The 25,642-nt window shown below is 37.2% G+C and overlaps 1 protein-coding gene across 3 annotated transcripts; it reads right to left on the bottom strand.

The window, feature by feature from the left end:
* Positions 1-590: 590 nt before the first annotated feature.
* NSUN7 (NOP2/Sun RNA methyltransferase family member 7) lies at positions 591-21,184 on the bottom strand. 3 transcript variants are annotated; one of them, XM_075752270.1, is made up of 14 exons: positions 21,022-21,184; positions 15,960-16,243; positions 15,393-15,756; positions 14,951-15,009; positions 13,429-13,559; positions 12,097-12,249; positions 10,570-10,753; positions 9,992-10,202; positions 9,212-9,355; positions 8,556-8,657; positions 7,900-8,017; positions 4,480-4,597; positions 2,169-2,821; positions 591-1,033 (listed from the first exon to the last, which is right to left on the bottom strand). In XM_075752270.1, the coding sequence occupies exons 3-13, from the start codon at positions 15,706-15,708 to the stop codon at positions 2,204-2,206; spliced, it is 2,154 nt and encodes a 717-aa protein (XP_075608385.1). In that variant the 5' UTR covers positions 15,709-15,756; positions 15,960-16,243; positions 21,022-21,184; the 3' UTR covers positions 591-1,033; positions 2,169-2,203. The 3 variants fall into 3 exon arrangements, with proteins under 3 accessions (XP_075608385.1, XP_075608384.1, XP_075608386.1); XM_075752269.1 differs by lacking the exon at positions 21,022-21,184 and adding an exon at positions 17,535-17,787; XM_075752271.1 differs by lacking the exons at positions 15,960-16,243; positions 21,022-21,184 and adding an exon at positions 17,535-17,787.
* Between the last annotated feature and the right edge of the window lie 4,458 nt (positions 21,185-25,642).

Raw genomic sequence — 25,642 nt, forward strand, 5'->3', positions numbered from 1 at the left:
TGATTGTCTCAACTGTTACTGGTCCATGAAACTGGGAAATGATTTCTTTTGTTCCAAATTGTGGTTGAGGGGAGGGTGGTTTAGAGGCAATAGCAGTACAACAGACACTTTTGTATCTTGAAAACTGAATCAGCAGCTTCTAATTGAAAATCACAAATACATAACTGGATTACAGAAAATCAGTTACATAAGGTACATCTTTACTGTAAGAAGTCATCAAGCGTTAAACTGAGCATACAGGCTGCCACCTACAAGCCATCTGAAGCTGGTCACAGATGTTGCCATCATGTGATGTTCAGTGCTTACAAAGTAAAGCTGCTCACCTGCAGAATCAAACTCTTCACTACCAGCTCTTTAATATTTCTTGGTAAGACATCAAGATTCTAACAGTTTAGCCTTCATAACATTTCAAAGATGCCAACTCCTGAAAGCAAGATGAGGCCAATTGTGGGACATCATGACACATATTACGTAAGTAGTCCAGAAATTCTGTCATCAGACACATGTATGTTCTTTTACAAGTAATTTTAATTATATTTAATAATGAATTGTACAGATTTTGATTTTTAAAAAATAGTTTAGTTCTCTAACTGCAGAATCCTCTTAAGTTTATTTTAAGCATTTAACAACCGTATTGAAAAAAATCCCGAAATCTCCTTACTCTCCATTCCTTTTATGTAACATGTAGAATCTCTCCTCTTCCAAGATGGTTTTGAAATAAAATAGTGATTTATTCTTTTCAGTTCTATACATTGCATGTGTACAGGTCTAGATCTGTCCTTCCAAATTTGTTCAGAAACAAGAGCAGATGTCATCCTTTTATTGGAATAGGTATGGGTTACTCACAGGGATACGCAGCAGGTGAGTGATGCCTTTGAATAGGACAGCTGGCTCAGATTAAAATGCTAAAAGAAATTTTCACTGATTCAGTGAAGCAACGATACTTATGTGATGAACAAGAGCCAGCTTGTGAATATCATTCACATCCTGTCTTCTAAAGGTAGTGCTGATCCAGCTCCATTGACTGGTGTGACTGAGGGGAAAAAAAAAAACCACAGAGATTGTTTTAACATTTTCTCTGGATGTCTAAATCCAGACTCAGTTATACTTCAAACAGGTTAAGATTCCATACCATATTGGCAACACTCTTGCCAAGTATCTTAAATGCTTGCCTAGAGGAAAACTTCTCTATTGCTATGTTCTTTGTTTCATTTCTGCAATAGTATAACCTGAATAAATACAATTTACAATTCTTGAGGTTCCTCTTACAGTCATTCCATTGTTTGCCATTTTCCTTATTTATACCGTTCATGTTTAGTATTAAATCAGATTCTTATTGAAAGTATGTGTCCCTTTTATCCTCTGCTCAGATTGTAAGACAACTGTAGATATTTAACAATTATTTTATTTTATATTTGCTAGCAAGAGGGAGCAGGTTAGAAGCCCACAGCTATTCCCAAAGAAAGACAAATTACTTTGTGTTCAGTCATTATTCAGCTGACTAGTGCTAGCATTTATAAAAATAACTTAACTTTGACAGCAGTGGCTCTTTTCAACTAAGAACTGCTTGCATTAAACTTGGTGAAAACAGTTATGAGCCATGACATAGTCTGACATGACGTTATGATGACAATTCAGTATTTTTAGCCTAAGAAAATTCTATCTCGTTTTCATTATTAGTATTTTGAGTAGAAACCAAGGGAGTAGGTACTAGAAAGCCTATGCATGGGGGTTAGTGTACTTGGCCAACTGCCTGTACAGAAGCTCACAACTAGTTTTAGAAATGAAGGTGAACTAACTGGCTTACTGCGCAAGGCTTACTTTCCATGTGTCATAGTCTAAATGGTAACCCACAAACACGGTATCTTGTAAAGAAAAATAGCCACTTACAAAATGCAGTCTCACTTTAAAAAAAAAAAATCAGTTTGAAATTGAGGATTCCTACAGATCTACACAGGTCATGGGGAGGGGGGGGCACATAAATCTATCAGCCTTATGCGGCTGGGCTGCACTCACTTTAAAGTGTGATTACCAGTTTAAAATTACTATTTAACATGGATATTTCTATGCCTATATCCCATAAATATCTCTTTCCCACAGCAAGATTATCCTGCATAAAGATATATTGTAATCTAACAGTATGGATGAATATATACAGGAATCTTTACCTTTTCTATAAAGGAAGGGCAAAGTTTGAAGACTCTTACAGCCACGGTCGAGGACGGCCAAGCACAGTTGGCTTGAGCGCTTTAGACTGAGGTGGAGGAAGTATCCTGCCACTCAAACCCTTTGTGCCAGTGCAGACATGAAAGCGATGATGAGTTGATGTCCTGGGTTTGTTTCCTTGTGGACTTGCGTATGGTGTAATCACTGGAGGGAAAACAATTTCCACAGGCTTCAATACAACCCTCTTACGTTCTGCACGTGCCTTTCTAGCATGCGTCTGTCTGTCGTACGCCTTGCTCATAGGTGATAAGTGAGACGTGTGCTTCAGCACACTGGGCAGAGCCGTGTCTGAAACCAGGTTGAGAGATTTCTTCTGCTGAGCATAGCCGTGTGTTTTTTTCACATTCTTTTCTTGTATGTTACTGACTGCTTTAGGCACAGAAACTTCAGCCTTAGTATTAGATACAGTTTGATGGCAAAGGAACTCTGCAATCTTTGGCTCTATACCTCTACCAGTAATATTACTTCTACGCTGTGCTACTTTTGGTCGTTTTTTCTCTTCTTCCTTTGACTTTTCTCTAACGCCACCTAGTAGTCCTTTTGCTGCAGCACGAGCCAAAATGTCTTTAACAGACATATTTTCAGAAGAATCTTCCTGAAAATTCCAAAGGAAACAACAATAAATCAAAGCCACAACACAGAGCTGAAAACTATTTTAATCCCAGATTCCTCAGAATTTACTCCATGAGAAAACTATGACAGAATCTAGCAGAAAGACTTAAGCCACACGTGATAAGTGATAACCAAACTATTTATTCAAGAAATAGAGAACATGACTGTTGTGTAAAGAGGTATCTGAGCATTTGCTCTTTAGAGACTTTGCCCTCTACAGGCCTGAAGAGGGGAAACTGAATTCTGGACTTTGTACTACATATCTCTCACACTGACTTGCTCTGTAACACGTCTATCATAACATGCAGATTAATTCTGATACACATTTATATATATATAGATATATGTTACTAAAATACAGAAATATTATCAATAACATGAATAATTTTCATGATGATGAAAAATCCTTGCTCATAATACATAAGCAAGGAACTCTCACACTAGATTGACTAGGAACCAGGTCAACATCCAAATAGGTAAAGAGAAGCAGTGAGGCAGAAATTATTTACAACTAGCCAAGAAGAGGGTTTCTGTAAACCAGAAATTTCAGTTTAAGTTATAAGTACACATTCTGCCTTGCAGAAAATGTTAATTTCTAGGATGACGTAAAAATTGGCCATAGGAGCAATTGCTTCTGTGCATTAGAATTTGACTTAAAAATTATTCAAATCAACTACCTGAAACAAAAGGGTTTGGTTTGGGTTCGGTTTTTTGTTGTTTTAGGGTTTTTTTCTGGAGGGAGAAAATATGATAGACAGATGTACACAGCATGACTAACTAAAACTTATTAGCTCAGGGAGCCAGGTTAAAAATATTTTACATTGAAAAGAAAGAGGTCCATAATAGAGAACTTGAAAGGCTTTTCATTTGTGATTCTCTTACTCTAATAAAATCTTCTCTTCTAATTCCCCCCAATACACAAGCTTCTTGCAAGCACTGCAACTGCAGTATGTCAGAAAGTGGTACAAATAACCAAATAAGATCTCAGATCTTCAATTTTCAATGAAATTCTAATTAGCTCCCCCTTTCCTCTTTTGGTGAAAAAAGTCCTGCTTTTCCTAAACACAAGAGGAAAATGTTGATGCTCTGAGATGCAAGCTAGCCCTTTAAGAAATCATGCCAAGACTTTCCCTTTTACTCAGCAAAAGCCTTTCAAGCCAGATTTGTATATGCCTTGGTTTTGGCAGGAAACATATTCATACCTATTTTACTCAAATTATAATGAAAGCTTGATCCCTATGGGTGACACTGCTTGGATACTGGCAAATCTTGGTGACACATACAGACATAAAAACTTCAGTAGATACCGTTTATCCTGAGTCTAACCAAGCTGTGTATTTCATTCCAAGGTGTGACGGCAACAGTGTATTTCCTCTAGATGTTCCTAGCACTGACTTAGATCAAGAAACCACTCTGATCACCGACAGCTCCAGAAAAAAAGGCACGTGTTGGAAAACTATGCTCAGCATAGAACTCTAGGAGTTGCACATTTCAACTGCTCACCCATTCTTTGTTCTTAAGACAACAACAGCCAAGATTTTTTTTTTTTTTTAAGTGATCCATTTCATATATTCTTTTGTGGAAAATGGCAACATTCTTTTTCTGTAAAGTGTTTTTAAAATTGTACTCTTCTTAGCTTACCTCTCTTGCTAGAATAGCTAGAAAACAGCCACTGGAAATTTCTGATGGCTCCATTTTGAAAAAAATTTCAGTGGGAGCCTTTGAATTGGAGCAAGTCGAAAAAACAGGAGGAATAAGCCTGTAAAAACAAAAGACCAGGAAAAAATATTTAAGGATATAAAAGGAAATAAACAAGGATATATTAAAAATAATTTGAAAATTATGTCTTTTAATGACAGTCTTATAGAGTGTTATCTTCATTTTTTAAAACTGCAATTCAAGACATGATAATTCAGCTTTTTAGAATTAATTCTGGATTTTCCATTTTTTTCCCAATAATTCCCATTTATTATTTTTTTTTCCAATAATTAAGTATATTAACCACCAGATAATAAATACATATGAACACAATTAACAACTACATTCTTTCTCAGGTCTGCAATTACTGGATTATCAAGTTGTCCATGCAATAGGGGACCGCTCTGAAAACACTGAACAGTACACAAACTGTAGAGGTGTTGACTTTGAGTTATGAAGTAGATATTTATTATGAGTATATATCTAAGCTAAAAATCTTAGGTTAAAAAAATTCACCTATTTATAATAATTGAGTGCTGGGTTTTTTTCAAATGTATAGTTTTGCAACACATCAGCGAGGAAGGAAGAACTAGCCCTGTGTTCCAGTCATCCCTAGCCGTTAGAAACAGGCCTCAAAGACTCGGCTCATAAGGCTGCTGAACTTGTACTAAGTCATTTCAGTACAAAAAAATGCTGTCAAAAATGTCCTTACACATTTTTTTTACCCCCTCTTCACATTGTTGAGGACTGTAAGATACAGCCCTTCCTCAATGCTCACTGATCCTCTTGAGACAGAGCTTTGTTCAAAGATGGATACAGAGAAATGCATTCCATATTTATAAGCAATATCCTAATTTGGCTGCCTAGTCCATTCCTCATGGGAACTCAGCAAAACTGTTTGTTCCCAAGTTTTCACTGTAATCTGAATTTTTTTATATGTCCCTCAGAACTTGGTAAACCAGACTATAAGGCTCACATCCTCCTTGCATTATTAAATAAAATTCTATGCCCTGTGACACATAGGAGATCTTTTCTTTTAGATCTGCTCATTCAATGCAAAAAAAGTGACAAGCTTTACTTTGATGGATGTGTAGATATTACTGTTATCAGGAATCCCTTTAACAGTCTGGCCCTGAAAAACTGATGCAGAAATTAACTCAAATTTGATGCACGAATGGTTTAGCGTCTCCTCTATACGCACCTGTTCGCCATGCGTACCCTTACATAAGAAAGTCTTTGCTATTAAAATCTTTTGCTCAGCTTAGTGGGTACATGTTTGAAAGCACCTTTACAATGTCAAAGCCCTAAGACCAGCTGTGTGACCCCAAACTGCAGCAGAGTTTTGTTTGTTCAGCACCACTCCAGCACTGCAGAGTAATTCCAAGATATATAATATACATTATATACATAAGCACAACTTCCGTAAGTTTCCCAAAAGCCCTCGATTTTCTTGGAAAAGAAAATTAAGTAGATCTCTGATCACACAGGATGTTTTATTAGTATAACTTGCCTGTCAAGGCCACTACTGTGAACACCAGGGGCTAGTAATTCTGCAAGCAGTTTTCATTCTCTCCTGCATTCTATTAGTCAAATAAGTTACCTAATTAATTCTACAGAACAGGACAATAAGGAACTGTTGTAATACATGCATCTTAAATAGCTTGAGCTTTCACCTCAAGACAAGCATAATCACACTATATATTTTATTTATGGTGTTCTATTATTGCTCTGTTTATGCTGGTTACGTAGCTTTATTGTAGCAAGAATGAGGCATGAAAACATCCCAGATAATAATGCATGACAGTGAAGGAGGAACCAATTCTGGAATTGTCATTTATGAAGTTCAATCAGTCTTCAGTCACAAATTTGCTCAGGTCTGCAAAAATCCTAACGTAATTTTATTCTCCCTTTCTTACCATCTAAGATTGCCTTGTATTTGAAAGTAAAAATATAATTTGGTAGTATTAGAAGTTTCATGATGTTTCTGCAGAACACTGAATAGATTTTGGGTTGGCTTTGTAGGGAGGAGCAGTGTTTTAGATTTTTTTTTTTTTTCAAATTTATCAATTAAAGCTCTGTAAAAAAAATCTCAGAATTTTTTTTTTACATATAAAGTCTAGAGGTTTTTAATATATATATATATATATAAAAAATGAATGTATGTATTATTTGTGTTCAAATCATTCAGGGACCATTATGTTCCAAGGTCACCCTAGTTCTCCCCATAGAGTAATAGGTGCATGGAGGTCAACACATGACAGAGTTTACAAAATTGCAATCCCAGGGGAAAACACAGTTTGCAGCAAGAGTCCATAAACACTTTTGGGCTAGCAGAACATCATTGGCAAGACATACCCTGATTTCATCCCATTTAGTGTAAAATTTTAAGCAGGCTGCTCTTTTCTCTCAGTGATTTGCAGGAAAGATGCATTTTGCTGTACCATATCTTAACATTATGTGTAACATACCTCTTTTTAAAATGCTGTGGACTGGCTACAGTTAACATTTACCATTTTAATCATGCAAAATTTAAATACACTGAATAATATCTCAAACCACAGTACCTTTCCCCACAATGGCCAAGTCATTACCATCACATAAGATAATATAAATCTAAAAATACAGTATTACTCTCCTGTGCTCTTGGCAACAAACTCTTTTAACCTGTAATCAACTATTATATTCATGTGCAAGCAAGTGCCAACTGTTTGCCTTTATCTACTGTGACCAAAAGGAAAATCCAGAAAGTACCCATCAGTCTTTTAACACTTGCTCCAGCTGACAGGTTGTACAAAGTATACACAAACGCATCCTTTTTTCATATGTATTTGTACTTGTTATGATTGCACAGAGTGTTCTCTTACTGTAACCTGTCCCCCTCAAAAAGTCATTCAACTGAATACAGGGACAAGCAGTCTTAAAGCAGAGGTTCTTAGTCTTCTATATTATATATTCTCATATTTTAAGACTTGGTTTATTTTTCCTTTGGAACTTACCATTCTACGTCAGAAGCTGAACTGCTAGCAAGTTCCCTGACTTCTAGTCTCCATTTTACCTTACATTAGCTTCATTCTCTGCATACTGATAGGATGAAAGCGCTCTATCAGGAGCTCACCACAATGGTATTTCCAACCAGCAATGTTTTCCTCCCATCTCAATTTCAGATGGGAACAAGAAAATTAGATTAAAAAGTCAAGAGGATGCTGCTTATTCCATTCCTTTTGATGTTATGAGAGTACTGAGAGGCAGCAAAAAACTATTTAAAATGTTAATCTAATGCAAGACACAGATCAGTCTAGGATAAGAATTACACTACCACTTAAAGTTATAATTTTTCCACAGACAAAACTACTCATCCCATACCTATATGGTTGAAGTTTATTTCCTTCCACTCCAGCTTCCAGTGCTTTTTTCACTACTAGTTCATTTTCTTCAGGGTAAACTGAACAAGTGCAGTAAACAATAGCTTGTACTTTGCCAACTACAAAACAAACAAATGTATTCCACTGTTCAAATTCTTCATACACACAGTGGTTTCATTAACAACTGAAAGCATCATAAAAATTATGCCGGGATGTCACTTTTACCAATAAAATACATCCTCCTGCACACATTAGTATTCAGTTTCTAGTGTTTTTTAATAATTAAAACCTTTCCAAATATTTGCAGATTTCAGCACAAATCCAGAGCTGCATTTCACACAGCTAACAAAGGAGGGGGAAGGCAGTGGGAGCATGGAGTCAGACCTCATTCACAACTTTTCCAAAGCAGAGTATGAACTAAGCCAGGAAGGCAGTTCTCTGCACAATGTTGAAGATTATCATATTAATGGCTAGTGATTACTAGGACACAGAAACACCTTCAAACTTCAGAAGATCATTATTTAGGGGTTTTGGTTACACACTTCCTGTTAACTAATAGAGTAACCAGTGTATTTTTAACTATGTAAAAACTGGTGATAGTACAATGGAATTGATAGTACAAGGTCTTCCCAGAAATTGGAGAGGTAGCACACTTACATGTCATTGCATGCATCAACTCATTAAGCTGCCTCTCAGCAAGAATGCAGAGTTTATCCTCAGACACAGATCCTTGAAAAAGGTCTCTAAGCAATCCTGCATCTAAATGCAAAGAGTTGTAAATTTATTATTGCAACTGGTATTAAGTGTCTTAAAATTCAGTTGTTTGCAAAAAAATGCTTTGGTAACAGTCCTGGTTATTACTAGTGCAGTGGGAAAGTAAGTTTTACAAATTACAGTACCAAGGAGTGCCTAAATGATTCTTCTTTCCCTCTTTACTTGTAATTACTACTGCCTCTTATTTACTTCTATTTAATGCAAATTGAACAGACTTACAGAGTCAATAAAGGAATGTAATTGATGGAAAATTATATACACATATAGGTATCACGAAATAAATTTTCTGCCTCTAGTCTTTTTACTTCAAAAGAAAGGATATATACACTCTGCTCCCCAGAATAACCCTCAAACTTCATACTATCGACCTGAAGCAGACACACAAAATTATGCAAATTATTTAATATGTATGTTTTATAGTAGTTAAAATAAGGAAAGTGTTTTTTTATAAAATGATACAATTTACTGAAGCAGCCACGATGTCCAGACTATAATATTTTAATACCTTTTCTACTAGAAAGCATTGTATCAAGAGTTACCTCTGTGTTCATTTAAAATGAAGTCTATTGGATTGCCAACACCCAGCCCAGAGCATTGTGGTAGCAGCAAAATAACTTTTGCTTTTTGAAGTCGCGGGTCTGTTGGTCCAATCTCAGTAAAGTCTTCATGTAACAACTCAACATCTGGAAAAATGGGAAAAACTCAACAGTTCTACATGCAAGCAAGCCTGCCTAATTTTAATGTGACAAAGGTGACAAGACAGTGGTGGTACACAGACTTCTATAGAGCTACAGCCTGCTAGACCCAGATCCTCCAAAGTATGCCCCACTGATTTCAAACAGATTGAAGGACTGGCTACACCTTAACATCTTCCACTGAACAGACTGCTAATAGGGTTCCAGCATCTTCTTGCATTCTGTTCTGATCATGTCCTCTGGGTAAACTGGACAAGTGCATAGGTTTTGGATTAACACTCTCAACAGCTGAAAATCAGACTGAAAGCAACAGCCAAGACACCAAATAGACCCAGAAGTTCCCAGCTACACCAACTGCTATACAGTAACTACTTATATGGAAAAATTCACCAGAAATATTTCAGGAGTCTGCATCTATGACATGGTTAATCTGCAACCTTTGGTTAGCTTCATTGTAGCTGAAGAGCTGTCAGTTCACCTTGTGACAAATAAGTTGTTACTGCCCTCCCTGAGTCCTCAAACAAGGGATCTCTGAATTCTGCTGATAGAATTATGTCATATTTATAGCTAACACAAACATCTACATTACAATACTTTATGCATACCAACTGTTTTAACACCTACCGTTACATCCCATGTGACTGAACAAGTTCCTCAGTTCTGCTGCTTTTGCTGAAGATTTCACACCACAAACAAAAATCCTGGACATGCTGTGATTTGTCAGCACGGACATATGGACAATGGTCAGATGGGAATCTACGTGAGCCACTATAATGTCATCACCTGTATTCAACAGCGCCTGTGCAGAGTGTACAGCAAGGCTGCGAGACTTATCCTAGAAAATAATAACACAAAAATCAAGTATGACCAACTTATTTGCTTGCTATAAATGCCAACCTTCTTTTCCACACATTTTCAGAAGTGAGACTGCCTCTTTGACCATTTTTGACCACTTTTGATGTTTATTTCAACAGTTTTAAGAGTAAATTTAAAACATTCTAGTAACTTAATTGTAGCTATCAATTATAAGCATTAATATTTGCATGCTAAATTTAGCAAGTGAAACAGTTTCTAACCTTCTGATTATTAAAAACATCCAAAACGAGAGTATGTTGCTGCCTGACTGATTTAACAGGACGGTCACACAATACATGACCTCATTCTAATGCAAAGCATTTTACTCAAGGGTGACATCAACTCACCTGCAGTAAGAGTTTGCAATCTGCAAAAAGATCTAAATTAAGCAGTTCTTCTTTAAGAGAGGAAGGAAAAACCAGTACATCATGGCAATGTTGGTCCACACAGTACGTATAATGGTCAAAGTCTGACACAGTTTCAACTTTTGTGAATCCCTTCTTCTTTAAATCTCTGAAAACATCTTGAAGGCTGTTAACATACAACTCTGACTATTAAATATACTTAAGCAGTATAGTTCACATTGATTATATGATTTTTGCCTTTTGATTTTTTAGTGTATGTACATATGTGCATATGTGTGTGTGTGGATATATATAAAATAGAATACTGCCTAATGCAAGAGGGGAATTCACTCTATTTTAGACACATAAATTCTGTTTTGAAGCAATGAAGTTAGTAAGTCTGATAAAATAAATTAAGAAAGGGGCATGTGTCTCCAGAGGATGATTCAAAGCATCAAAACATGAATGTCCATGTGCTCAGGAGATGCTGTAGCAAATTTACCGCTGGAATAGTTTAGTTCTTTCAATTCTTTTCAATTTAGCCCAGCTTGCCAATGAATTTAATGGCTGATATCTGAAATAAATATGACATAATTCTATCAGCAGAATTCAGAGATCCCTTGTTTGAGGACTCAGGGAGGGCAGTAAAATGTTGAGGTTTGCAATTCAAACATCATAAAGATTTAAAGGTAAGACTTTAAAGTCTTTAAAGGTAAGACTGTACCAAAACTTGTTTGTTGAAATGCAGTTTCAGACAGTACCATAAGCTTATATAGTACATTAAACGTAAGGTCAAACTAAGACTGAGCTGAAAGCTGGTGTGTTAAGAGTAAGATACCTTCTCTATCTTCAAGAGCCTACAACCTAAGCACACAACACTGGTCCAAGAGAAAAGTATGAAAAAAAGAATTCTTGAAAACACAGTGAAATGGATTACCTGTCTAACAAAATAGGTAACAGGATAACCTGGTATGGTTCATGTATCAGCACAGAACTGGGAACACCAGTGTTACATATCTAGTAGCCCACCGAATATAAGGAGTTTTAAAAGTGTATTTTATTTTAAGTTTCAACTATCCTTACAGAATAAACACCAGTTTTAAGTATTGTATCTGTCTTAATACATCTTGCCAATGTTATGGCTTACATTACACCCACTTTTATAGAAGTTTTATTATATACACCCACTTTGAAGAAGTTTTCTCTTTCTCTATTTTTCATCACAGAGTTTACTCACCTATATAGTTTCTTCTAACTATTTCCTCATTTATTTGGTGAAAGACCCACACAAGCAACACAATAGCTAGAAAAACTGTTTCACAACTTTGTTGCAGTTTATGAATACCATTACTGGAATATAGAAAAACTAAAAATAAACATAAGGCAATGTTGCTGGACTAAGCAGAATTTACTGTAAGGCACTTAAAATACTAGTCATAATATAACCTGGAAATTCTAAAACAAGTCTGTAGTAAACTATATCACTTCATATGTAAAGTGTCAGTATTAGATGAGACTTTAAGACCTTACCTGATTTTAAATGTGTTTATCCAAACATACAAAGGTAAAGCAGAAGCCCTTTGTTGCTGCTTCCGTACGGTTTCTGGTAGAATGTATTCAATTGAAAGAGCATCATGTTTGATGCGACATCTTGCTAGTGCAGCTGCCAATTTGGTCCTAAAACTACAAAAACAAAATCACAAGTTGAGTAAGTTTTATAAATGTTTACACCAGCCATTAACATGCAATATTTGTATTACAATACTATCTTGCTCAAAAAACAAAACTAAAGGTGTGGCCTCATTTTGCAAGCTGCTAAAGAAAATACACAGTTATAGAACATTTCCTACGCCAGGCAACAGTAGATGCAAGGTAGTACATAGCTACCACTGTTTTACTTATATGCACGCAGGACTGGAATTATAACAGATGACTCAAATACGGCAATTTTCTCAGCTAAAAAACCAAATATTTTGGAACTGCAATCTGTGGAATACAATCATCAGATTTTTTGGTATGTTTGAATATATAGCTACACATATGTGCAGAATGAGCATTTGATGAAAACTGACCTCTAAATGTCTAGAGAAACAACACAAGTACGATGGCAATCAGCAGTCAGTTTTATTATTATTACATTAAAATCTCAGAGGAAATATTCCTAGTCTTTTCTTCTCACTTTATGCATAAATTTTGATATGTGATAAATATAAATTTTTATACAAATAAAAATTGCTGGTAAGCTACTTCAGATGTCAAGGTATATTTATTACTGTCCTCCAGGAATACCTTGCACTTATGATATTCATTAACTTTTTGGGCTGTTCTAAATCCAGCAGCAACACAATTTTGTCCAACAAATGCCTGTTGAGTTCATCAGCAGACTGACAAAAGAAATACTTGAACAATACTTAAAATGCTTATTACACATTTTTTTTGTTCTAATTACTTAAAATAATAATTTAACAAAGTTTCATAATAGCAGTATTGCTAAATAAGTGGGTATTATTCCATTCCATGACCTCCTGACTTTATTATGCTCATATTTATGAATGGTTACTATTTAATTTCTTTTCTAAAATTGTATGAAAAAAGTTTAAACAACTCCAAAATAAGATACCTTTTTCTAGCAAAATAATCCACAAGATATAGATGGTTTGTTAGATATATTTTCTTTAACTACAGGAACATGAAAGTTTCCCTTCAAACTAGGTTCTCATTAAAAATAAAAACAAAGCCCACAAAATTTGAAGCTGAAAGACATCTATAATATTGACAATTATATAAAAAAAAGCACTGCTTATACAAATCTGTATTTCTGCTAATAAATATCAATTAAAAAAAAGTTCCATACAGGTATACCTGTATAAATAATGCTCTATTTTCTGAACTTCTGCTACAGGTTCCCCTTCATCAAAAATCTCTCGTGCTTGAAACTTTCGGTCTTGTAGGTCATAAAGCATCACAACAAGCAAGCTGGTTAAGTCATCTGGCTGCAACAGAAAAGCAACAGGATGAAGTGACACAAAGAATGCCTTAGTTCTGCAAAAAGATCCGTATCAAACGGCAGTCTCCCATGGAAGAGGCATTAAAAACTCCAATGAAATGCTTATTCGTAAGAACATTACAGTAATTCCTCATGGAGAGTTAGTAAAACACTGAAGGATTTTTTAAAAACTCAAATACACAAGAGTTAATAAGTTAATTACTTTATCAAAATTAAAAACATTCTCCATACACACAGATAATATACTATATCTTAACAACTTTTAACGTTATCAGAATTTAAACTTTGAAATTATTTTCTCCTCATAAAGTAGTTCCTTGAATAGCTAAGCTATCAAAACCTTCTTGTCTATCAACTTGTGTCTTGTGGGATTCTTCAGTATATAACAACCGATAAGCTCAGTTATAATAACCATTCTGCTGTTAGGACATATGTAAAATCTCCTTCCCATGTCTAAACGTTTAAAACAGTGAGCACCTCCTTCTTAGGGACAGTAATTAACAGCACTTCAGTTACTCTTGTCTACATCTTTTCATGAAATTCCTACAGTTCTTATGCCTTCAAAAATTCTTACCTTCTCACAAATATGACTAAAATTACCTAGAAAACTCAAGTTATTAGGGAAATACCACCAAACACAAAATGCTACCACGTAAGTCTTACTTCCTTAGAAAAACAAGCCAAAAATCAAACGTTAGATCATTTGCCTGCTCACATCAATCTCCACAAATAACATCAGTTCAAATTCATCTTGTCATTGTCAAGGGCAACAAAAACTAAACTGGAAGGAATAGCAGATTGCTCTGCCAGCTCTAGATTTTCTTTTCATGTCAAAGCAGGAAAGCATGTTGAGAGAGTAAACTGGACCAATTTTCGCCAGTACAAGTACAATATTTGTATACAATACAGTTTGCCCAGGAAATGAAACATAGGTTCAATGTATTTTTTTTGTTCGATGGGGTTCACCTCATGCTTTACAACTCCCAGGGACAGGAAAGGAATAAAACTATTTTACCCACTCACAAGGGGACACAGCTAGTGAAGGAAAGCACACAGACATGGACTGGCTCATGGACAACACCACTGAGCAAGTATTGCAGTAAGCATTATGGTTCACTCTCCTACCTTCTTTCTTTGAAGGTTTTGATTCCCAGCAGTCAGGTGCAACAATAATCTCACAAAGAACACAACTAGTACCTTGGAGATTGATGCTTTAGACTACTAACTAAAAAAAGACAGCAATATTTCAGTCTCAGGCTACTGTATCATTCAAAACAACAAATGCTGTTGTGAAGAATGTTGCAGAATCCTCAGAAAAGATTCTAATTACATCAACTTAGAAAACAAAGTTATTTCCTCACAAAAATATTCACTTACTATTGACTGGCATGGATAACAACAGCTATCTAACAATATTTCTTCAAGAAGATCTTGATCTGCAAAAAAATAAAATATCAACAAGTTACACTATGAAATCTACAAGATTCTAGGAAAGAAAAACTTATAAATCACTAAAGAAAAAGCTGAAAGTTTTAACATCATGAAAATTAAAGGCAAATTCCATCACAAACAGTAACAACTCTACACAATTCCTTTACAGGAAAAAGTATAGAGTTTAAATGTTTGATTTCACAAAATGCTAACAACACTTAGATATATTTAAATATTTGAGGGATACGAGTACTCCAGTAGTAACCTGTAGTTTAACAAAAAATTCCCCAGCTCTCTGCTGCCAGGCAGAAACTAAACACTTTGGTTTTACATATTTTCTCTGCTGCATCATTTCTGTTGGCAATTCTTGGAAAAGTTTTGTACTTACATTTTAGAGCATTGAAAGCCAGTTCATAAGATACACGCTGGGAATGCTCATCTTTAAAAGTCAGTAGGGGAGATGATACTGAGTCATCACCATACCGCACCAATATTCTATCCTTACACTTTTCAGTATGAATGCCTTGAAAAATTTTAGCTGCGTTTATGTATACAGAGTCGTGATAGCCATTCTTCTCAATCAGAGTCATTGTTCTTTTTTCAACAGATCCTTTTTCATCTGAAATTTTCACTTCACTCAAGTCTGAAGAATCATTTATAACATCCTCATGTAAAGACACCAAGTTACTTTTAGAACCTGGCATTTTTTCCAGTTGCTGATTGTATAAGCGTAAGTCACAATCCTGCTGCCTCTGCAAAAAAATAAAGTTTGTATTGAATTATGAAATTTTCTTTCACTAGAATAGACTTTTCCCTTCATTTCCAGGTTTTCAATAGAATTTATTTTCTTTTTGAGGCTCTAATCATGCAAATACATATATATCTATATCATCTATACTTCTATATGTCTATCATCTTACATATAGTAGAGAAATAATTATAATAGCTTTCTTACCTTATATATTTTCAGTAATGCAGATGCAAAGACTGGTTACTTGTTTCAAAGATGTCAGTGCTTTACAATAAATTATCCTAAACAGACTATATGCAAAGATTTGATTCTGTGTCTAATAAGAAGTATTATTATTGCAGACAGAATAGTATCTCCTCCTAGGAATTCTCCTTTAATAAAAAGACACTACAGAAATTTCAAAGCAGCCATCCTCTCTTCCAAAGAACCATCTTGAAACGAGTTGCAGTGAATTCCACATGCTCGTCCACTAAACTGCATATCTGTTCCTAAAAATGGATAATACAGATCACCTAGTGTTAATGTATTACCTAAACAGCACAATTTTAAATGAAGGAAATCCATTCTGACAGTCTCTGAAGATATTATCCAACTCTCCATAAGTCCATGTGCATTTCCTAAGTTTTCTACACATCTCACACAAACAATAGAATAAAAATTGCCTTCCCCAGAGATGGAATAGGGCTTCAAGAAAAACAAAAGGCCCCAGTGTTAGCTGAATCCAAAAACATGCTTAATTTCCACGTAAAACCTACTTAAAGTATATCCATCACAGTGCCTGGATTTACCTTACTTGCTCTGGTTGCTACAACATGCATTTGTGAAAATGCTTGGAGGCTTAGAAGTCAGGTTAAATATTCAAAAGAGGGCTAAGCCAAGACAAATTTAGTCACAGGGGAAAGATTATTCTTCAGTTACCACCTTTTCCAGTAGCCTCTATCACAACACAATTCAGGAAAAGAGATGAACAATAAACATTGTATCATGTTTATTGTATCATGCCTGTATATGTCAGGCAGCCTGGCCACCCAGTATTGATTCACCTTAACAAGAATTCATGAAAAGTGGCTCTGTGAGCATGGACATGGTTCCTCATACACCAACAAACAGTAAATCCTGGACAGCCATGTACTGTAGTTTTTGTCTTACTAATTTTATGCATATACAAGACCTTACCTGCTTTCTAACATCAACTGTGACTGTCTGATACAGAGCGCCAATGGATTGCAAAGCTGCTACTGTCCCCAGCTTCAGTTAACTAAGCCAGAGGGAAGGAAGATCAGCGAAAGTCAGGACATCACCAACGAGCCTATGTTTTATTTATGAGAAACGGCCCGCATCACCCCACAGTACAACCAAACATACAGAAAAAAACATACTCATTTGTATAAACATACAAAGTGTTTCTTCAAATACTGGGCTGCAAGGCCTTAAAAACCAACCAACCAATCGCCCCAAAACCATACAGGTGCGGGTGGGGCGACTCCTAAACCCCTCAGCACTAACTCAAGGGTCCTTTTTTCCCTTTTTTTCCTTCTCCCTCCGTGAATGGCGGCGCCAGGCGCTGCGGGGAGAGGCTGCCCCGCCAGCGGCCCGCCCTACGCTGTCACGGACCTGAGGGGCTTCCCCAGGCCGCGCCGGGGCAGCCCGAGCGCTGGAGCCCCGCTGCCGCGGCTGGTGTTACCCACACCGCCCCCGCTCCGTGCCAGGCAGGAGAGCAGGACCCCCCGCCGGCCCGCAGCCCGCCGGCGGACACCACAGGGGTCCGTTAACCCTTACCCGGCAGTGAGCTGCTCTCCCCCGCCCGGCCGAGCCGAGCCCCGGCCCTAGCGGGACAAACACCCCGCCCACAGGCCGCACCTGCCGGGCCGCGCCGGGGCTGGGGACCGTTGGGTTCGGGAAGGGGCGCCACCACCCTCTGCGCTCCGGCGGGGGGGTCCGCTTGCCCAGCTCCCTCGGCTGCCCGCGCCTCCCGCCACCAGCCCCCCCTCCAGGCTGGGGGCATTGGTTCGCGCCGTGGCGGGCGCGAGGGCGCGGTGCGAGGAGGCGCTGGGAGGCGGTGCCCGGCTGAGGCGGTGCCAGGCTGAGGCGGTGGCCGCCTCTTGTCGTGTCTGGACGGCGGGCGGGGCCGGTCTCCGCGGGCGGCCCAAGGCCTACCATCTACAGATTCTCCAAGAGTCGCACAAGTAATTAAGATGCCACAAGAAAATCCCAAGATCCACCCCGGCAACGGCACGCACGGACATGTGTGTGTGTGTGAGACACGTGTTTCCCAGGGGCTGCCGTGACTGGACCTTTGCGAAAATTCCGGCCTCCGGAGCAAGAGCTGCTGTCATGTTCCCTTTCTACCTTTGTTTTGTGTTGGTTTTTAAACAAACTTGTTTAATTCCCCAAACAGCATTAATTCTTGTAGACTCCATGGCCACTCTAAAAAACAAATCTTACCTACACTCACATTTCTCACTGCATCAAAAAAGCACTAGTTAGAGGACTGGAAATCTGGAAAACAGAGGAACAGCCCCAGATAAGGTGCTGGGTTTTCATTTGGAGTTGAAATTTGCAGGATGCTATTACCATGCACCATGCGCTGGTAACATTTTAACTGTCTCAGCCTCCGCTTTTAGTGAAACACATAATTGGATCAGGCTCTTAAGTTCTTTCCGGACTTATTTTTTTTTAAAAAAAACAGGTATTTCTTTATTCCATTAATCAACCTACATATCAGCCATAACCTTGTCAGAAACCTACTTTTTCCCTATAAACTTTGTTCCTCTTATATCGGTGCTGTTACAGGCAACCTTTAAATTCTCCTTTGTAAGAGAAAATGGTAAAATCCCCCATGATTCAGCTGAAATCTGTGATGACCTTCAGTGTGTCACTTCTCCAGCACGACCCTGCCTGGCACCTCGCACAAGCACCTGCCACAAGTACTAGCGCTCTTACATGGGACATTCAGACTCACTTCTGCGGTAGGACAGCGCAAAAACAAAGTAACCAGGACTTTGGTCTGGGTTGATTGTACATTTAGTAACGCTCAGTATAAATCTTAGCACATCCACGTTTTTACAAATTGGGATGTCCCAGAGTTCTTTGGCAGCAAGCTCCACTGAAACACACAAGCCAACGCTCGTTTTCCCTGCTGAAACTTGGACATTAGCCAGACCCATTTCTGGTATCAATATTATGAGATATCTAATCAAACCAAGCTGCAACTCTATGCAATCACGTGCATCAGGACTAGAAAATTTGAAGAGTTAAAAACAATCCTAAATTTGCTGATAGTTCAAAGACACTTTTCTGGTTTCGATCTACTACATGCTCCAGCAACGCTGCTGCAATTGTGACAGCAGCAATTAATTACAAAGCAAGCGAAGTAGGCTGGGTGAACTTTGCATATAGTAGTTCAAACAAATCTTGAATCCTTCCTGATGAAGGGGAGGAATACATGATTAATAGGACACTGTATGAGATACAATATAGATGGAAAGGAATTTCTTGTGCTGTTTATTTCATTTTGCCCGAATAGATAAGGCAGCTCTTTTAAAAAGACCTGACTGGAAATTACTGCCCAATGTCATTTTCATTTCTGCGTACTACTCTTTCACCTTCAAAGTGAAGGTATTGTTTCACCTTCAGGTGAATATTATTCAGATTAATATTATTTTGCTACTGAAGATCAGAAAAAAATTCCCTTCGTCTTACCAGGCTTTATGAATTCAGGTTCTTCCTGAAGTTATATTTGGGTCTTGGCACTGAGAACCAGAAAGTAACAAGATAATTCAGAGCTGGCAGATTGGCTTGAAGAGGAAGGTGATGGAAATCAAGTTGCACTTTTAAAGGCAATAGGATTTCTTCTTGTAGGAGAAATAAAGGATTAAGCACTTTCAGTACAAACCGGAGTATGCCTAATGCGTCAAAAGCATGCTTTTAAATTCAGACACCGTATCATTCACAGTATCTGAATGGTTTAAATGTTAAAATAATTTCTTCAGATTTATATGAATAGAAACTTGAAAAAAGACTTAGGAACAATGAGTAGTTTTCCTATTCAAATACCCAATGATTATGTGAAATCATTACAAATTTTCAACTTTAATCATAATGAAGCAGGGCATGGCCGAACCAGCGGCCATGATGAGGATTTAAAAATTCTCTTTTTCTGGTAATCTAAACTCCACATTGTAAAGCACTACTTTGCTGGCTTAGGCAGAGAGACATGTTTTTAAATTGCAGTCTTCAGTCTCCTGCTTACCTCTGCATAAAAATTGTTTGGAGCAGTGCTACTTCTGATGAACTATTTGTCTTTTTAAATATATATATATATATATATATATTAGCACCACCATCTCATCTCCTTTTTGTCTCTGACATTTTTAGCTACTGTCCTCTCACTGAAATCCCCTTTAAAACTCCTTCGTATCTTAAGTTTAGCCTGGATACTTTCAACTGATTCATGGAGAGGGGACAAAAAAGGAAATACTGTTCTGTTTCTTCTGTGCCCTTTTTTCATGGAGTTTAGCATGTCCTCAAAGCTAGAGTAGAACATTAAGAGTCAGAATAAAAGGTTAAATCTCATTTCCGTCCTGCACAAGTTGTAATTCGTGAGTGTGTTTCTTAGGCTAAATCATGTCAAATTTAGCATATGAATTTGTTTCATTCAAGATGAGTATTAGGAAGCCATTAGGCTTTTTTATGTAAGCTAGTGGTTTAAACTATATATAGTACTATTCAAGGACTGGATGTAGTAAAACCTGAACTTGGTGGCTTAAAGATGGTACAGCGCACTGAGTAGGTACTTTCATGGAACTGTCTGTGATGGGAAGGAGATCTTGCTCCTGAGTGGCAACTTCCAGCTCAGAGTTCACCTGCCTATATTTGAAGCCAGGACTTTTTTTTTTCCTATGTACGTCATTTATCTCATTTTTATCTGTCATTTTATTGACCACTCAATCTCACAAGGTCTTTCTGACCTCATTTCTAACACCTTCCCTCATCCTCACTACTCTGAATACTTTCTTATATGGGCAAACTATCACATCTTGTTGCTCCCTTTCCAGGTTGTTGCTGGACAAAAAAAATCCCAATATGAACTACTACAGAACTCCACTAGTGACTTCCCTTCCTATCTTTTCACCAGTTATTCTTCCATGCAAGGACATTCATTCTTATCCCTCTTATTTTGAAACTACAATCCAAGTATAATAAATTATGCAAAGGCAAAAAGACCCAAAACTGCCAAACCAGTCAGTGCCCACAAACCTCTTACCTGCTGATATTGTCAGTGCTGATATCTGAAACACTGAATTTCTCGAAGAAATGAAGAATATTTGATTTTTCAAATGAAGTGGCAGGTACTGACGAGATATATCAAAACCTCGGAGATCAGTTCATATAAGTTTCATTTCCTCCAAGTCTTGCACCTTGTAGAAGTTATTACTCATTTCATCCACAGGAACTTGAGTTTACTTGCTTGTGAGGTTCTTCATAATGAAAGATGGGTAAATAATTTACCTAAAGTAAATAAGAAGTCATTAATATTATGTACCAGGATGCCATGTGTAAGGGGCATGTCTGTATTTAGCATCATGTTGTTCCGGGTGGCTATGGCACCTGACGCTTTGTGTTGCTCTGTTTTGATAGTGCTTTCAGACACACTAAATATATGAGGAAGGATGCCATTTTTATTTGACCCAACACAAGTTGCAAAATTAATGTGTAAACAGATCTACTACATAGCAACTGGGAGTTAGTAACCAAACAAAGATTTCACAGTTTTCTCTCCTTCAAATGCTCTGTGAGTAACTGCGGTTAATCTGAAAATAAGTTTTATTGCAGAATTTTTCAGAAATCTGGTAGTTCAAAACTGAGAGTGACTGTAATATTTTGACTCAAAGATGTCTTTGTTTCGTATTTCAAATCATTTAACAAGTACCATGTCTTAAATTTAAAGCCTTTAGGGAGCTATAGTGGTGAAAGACATATGAGATCTTCTTTCTTTTATGCCATTCCTTCTTATTTAAGTGTTACACTTGCCATAAATTTCTGAGATATTCATTGGTATACTGGTTAGGGTCAGCTTTCCTACCTCAGAAGTGGAAATGTGAGTTCTAGGGCAGAGAGTCTTTGGTTAGAGTTAGAAGTTAATCTGAATGCAGTATAATAACTTCAGCCTTAATACCATTTAACCATAGGCAAACTACTTCCTGGACTCTAATGTCTGAGTAAATAAAAGTGATAAAACAAATCTTCCTCCTTTGCTTTTCTAGTCTACTTGCAAATCCACCCAAAAAAACAAGTTTTGACACTTAGTTTTTCTGGATTTTTTTTTTTTTTAAAGCTAATGGCCAAATGAGTCCAACAATTGCTAATAGCATCAGAATGATCAACTGTTCACTAGAAACGTTGCCCAGTTGTGTTCTTTACTCAACAACTGTGCTTTTATTTAATTTTCTCTTATAACAATTACAAGAAATCTTGGATTATGCTTTGTAAGAAGGAAAAAACCAAGTTTGGTTTGATCTGGAATGTTATAATTTTTCCCCATTCACTCTTCGGACCATTTATTTTACAGCTTGGAGAACAATGACTGCAACTCAGAATAGCACAGAACAACTAACAGGAATTGGCTTGACACTAATAAATGCCCTGGTAGAAAACAGAAGGATTATTCATAAGATGGGTTGAGACTTGGAAAAGAACTGGAGGAAAGTGAGCTGCTTCAGGGATAGTCGGAGTAAGAGACAGACGAAACACAGCCCAAGTTTCTAGCCAGAGGCTATCAGAGAAGAAGGAGCAAAGTATAGCACAGCTCCCAGTCACATAGAAGCAAGGTAAAATGGCCATCATTGCAGCAGTAATTAACATTTTTGATACTCGTGACCTTACCTTTCCAAGTCTTCAAATAGTATGATTAAGATTTTTTTTTTTTAAAACCACAGCAGTCAGGGCATTAATAAAACATTCCTCTTCAGTTTTATAGGTTATGTAAATGCATTTCTATTGTTTACTTACCAAGAAAAATGCAAGGCTGAGTTCCTTGTTTCTGATGATTAAGACCTTTAGCTAATATAGTAATCATTGCTGCCAATATTAGAATTGAACAGGGATTTTCTAATCACAAATACTTTTCATAGACATTTCCATCTCAGGCAGAAATTCCCGTTGGCATAAACGAACAATTATCAAAATAATATTGTTTAGCAAATCTAAAGTTTGACATATATATCCATACAAAAAAATCTTTCAGATGTTCTTAAAATAAATGTAGATACATTTATAATATTATTCCTTGAAGTTAAGAACAGGAGAACAATTACCAGTACAAATATTTCCCTGCATAATCTAATTGCAGCTCAAATGTAAGGATTTAACATATAAGTCACCTCAGTTGCCAGTGTTTATAGTTTATCAAGAAAAACAAAAGTGCTGCATACATTCCATAGAAACCTTTTGTGCAAGACAATGTTGATTTATGTATATACAAATAAAATTGCAAAGATGTCTGCCAGGAAGATAAAGGAGATAGATATACAGCACAGAGAAGTAAAGCACAGTCAGATAATTTGACACCAAGAAACAGTAGTCGTGCGGTTTGGCAAGGTGTAAGAGAGAACATTCTTTCACCTGTCAGGGACAACATGTTCAGGTTTTAGTGACATAAACAACTCATTTAATTTTCATCTTGTACAAAGGTAAGCATATCTATACACAACGGAAAGCCCTGAAGCTATAAACGCATAACGAACTGAAGCTCAAAAGATTTGTTCATGTCACTGCAGTTGCAAATAAAATTATAACCTGCCGTGTTAGTACATTTTTTGTGGAACGTGTCTAAAGTGGTGCATAACACTTTCTCTCTCTGTTTTCCTCCTTTCTTCTATAACTTAGGTTCAGAGACAATCTGAATGTCTAGGACAACTTGAGCAGATGCAAAGTGGGATCCTCTGTTCTTCTTACCCCTGCACAGGTAACACTAGATATCAGGACAGATTTAGGCCCCTGGGGCCCCAGCAGCCTTCCATCTATCCACCTACACCCACTGAACTAAATTTAAACACTCTTACTGAGATCAGTGATACAGGATCAGGCTTTGTTGCCCCATGCTTCTGCCCAGGTAATATCCACCAGTGGTGTCAGCTTTGAGATCCTTAGTTCATTCTGTCAATTGTTCCAAATAATTTCCGTTCCATTCACAAGGAAGTTGTAAGTATCCAGTTGCATGGGAGGACTGGTGGTGTGGGGTTGGGCATGTTCCCTCCACACTCCAGCTTTCCACTCTGTTACTGATATCCTTCTCACTGTGATGGCAGAGTTTCAGTTACAGAGACCACAAATCTATGCATGTTAGTTCTGCCTTAAACCCAAATTCACTGCTGTGTCTCTCCTCTGATATTGCCTCTTCTGTAAGTCTCACATGTCAAGGCCAAGGTAGATTCTAAATGAGACGTTAAGATGTCTGTGTGGCTAAACCAGGTGAACACACATGCTGCTAATGTCGACAAGCATCTACTTTAGAGTGTTTAGTTTTATTGTTAGCACAATCAATGATACACCCAAGAATCCTCCTGAACTTGGTTAAATTTTCTTCCTTTTTCTGGAGGAGAATTCCAGTTTTCAAATTCCTTCCATCTCTAACTAAGGCTCCAATACTTCTAAATACTAAGAGTATCTGTCTGCCAGATCAAACAGCTCTTACAACTCTGCCTGTTTATACAGTGTACCCATGCCTGACTTGGGGTGATTTAGCAGGCAAGCCGTGCATTCCAGTAGTCTTCCCTGTGACTCCGCTATCTTCTAACAGCATTCTTTTCAAGCATTTCAGCCAAGGCCATTTTCATGTGTCTCTTAAAAGTTTGCAATATGTGTTAGGCAGTGTTATTAAAAAACCTGTAAAGCTTAAAAAGATGGAGATTCATATTTCCAGGGTTCAAACCCTCAACAACATAGGCACATATTGTAAGAAATCCTAACTGGATGTAACTGGATGTTACCATCCAGTAGATTTTACAGGATCAGGCTGTTAACTATAAACTAAGGCAGAAAATGAGCATCTTTGTCATGATTTTCCTGCTTTCTTTGCCTACTGAAAACTATTCATCTAAGAGCTAAGTCTCATTTGAATGTCAACATGCTGACTTTGCAATTTAAGATACACCCGTTTGTTACAGGACATCTTTCTGATTAAGAGCATTCATCATGGTGCCTGTACATATTTTTCTCTGATGATAAAGCTGAGTCCTGTTTCAGAAATCTCTGGCACTGCTCTGCAGATAAGAATATTGTAGAGAAAGCCATGAGTGTAACTCTCCTTGGAATGCCACCAAGCATTTTAAGTCTCAGAATTAACTTAACTCAGCCCTATTCACAAGATCAATCAATTCCCTCTCAAATATATTTTACATGAAACAGATTTGTGAAAAGTGTTTCTTAAGCAATACAATTTCAATGCAGCTATTGTCGCAGTGTATATGCGTCATCAAATCATTGGCTGGGGATGAGGTTGCTTGATCTATTATTCAGTCATAGGACTAACAAACACACTGTGCTCCTATTTATTGCTTTTTACCATTTGCAGCTCACTTGATAAGTGCCTTTGCATGAAATTGTCCATTTTTCCCTTCTGAATACTTTGTCACAATATTCCAGCAATAGTAACAAAATAGTCTGTTAATAACATGAATTGACAAGTTTTTTTAGTATGATCATTGTGTTTTCACCAATACCTAGCAAACAGAGATAATGAAAAGGCAGATTCTTTGTCCTGACAAGTCACAGTTGCATTTCCATATTCTTGAAAGAACAGAAATTAAACAGTTCTCCCAACCAGAGATTAAAAGAATTTAATTCACACAACAAGCAGAGGCAACCTAAGAGTATTCATCAAAGCT

Source organism: Balearica regulorum, chromosome 4, assembly GCF_011004875.1.
Source record: "Balearica regulorum gibbericeps isolate bBalReg1 chromosome 4, bBalReg1.pri, whole genome shotgun sequence".
Lineage (NCBI taxonomy): Eukaryota > Metazoa > Chordata > Aves > Gruiformes > Gruidae > Balearica > Balearica regulorum.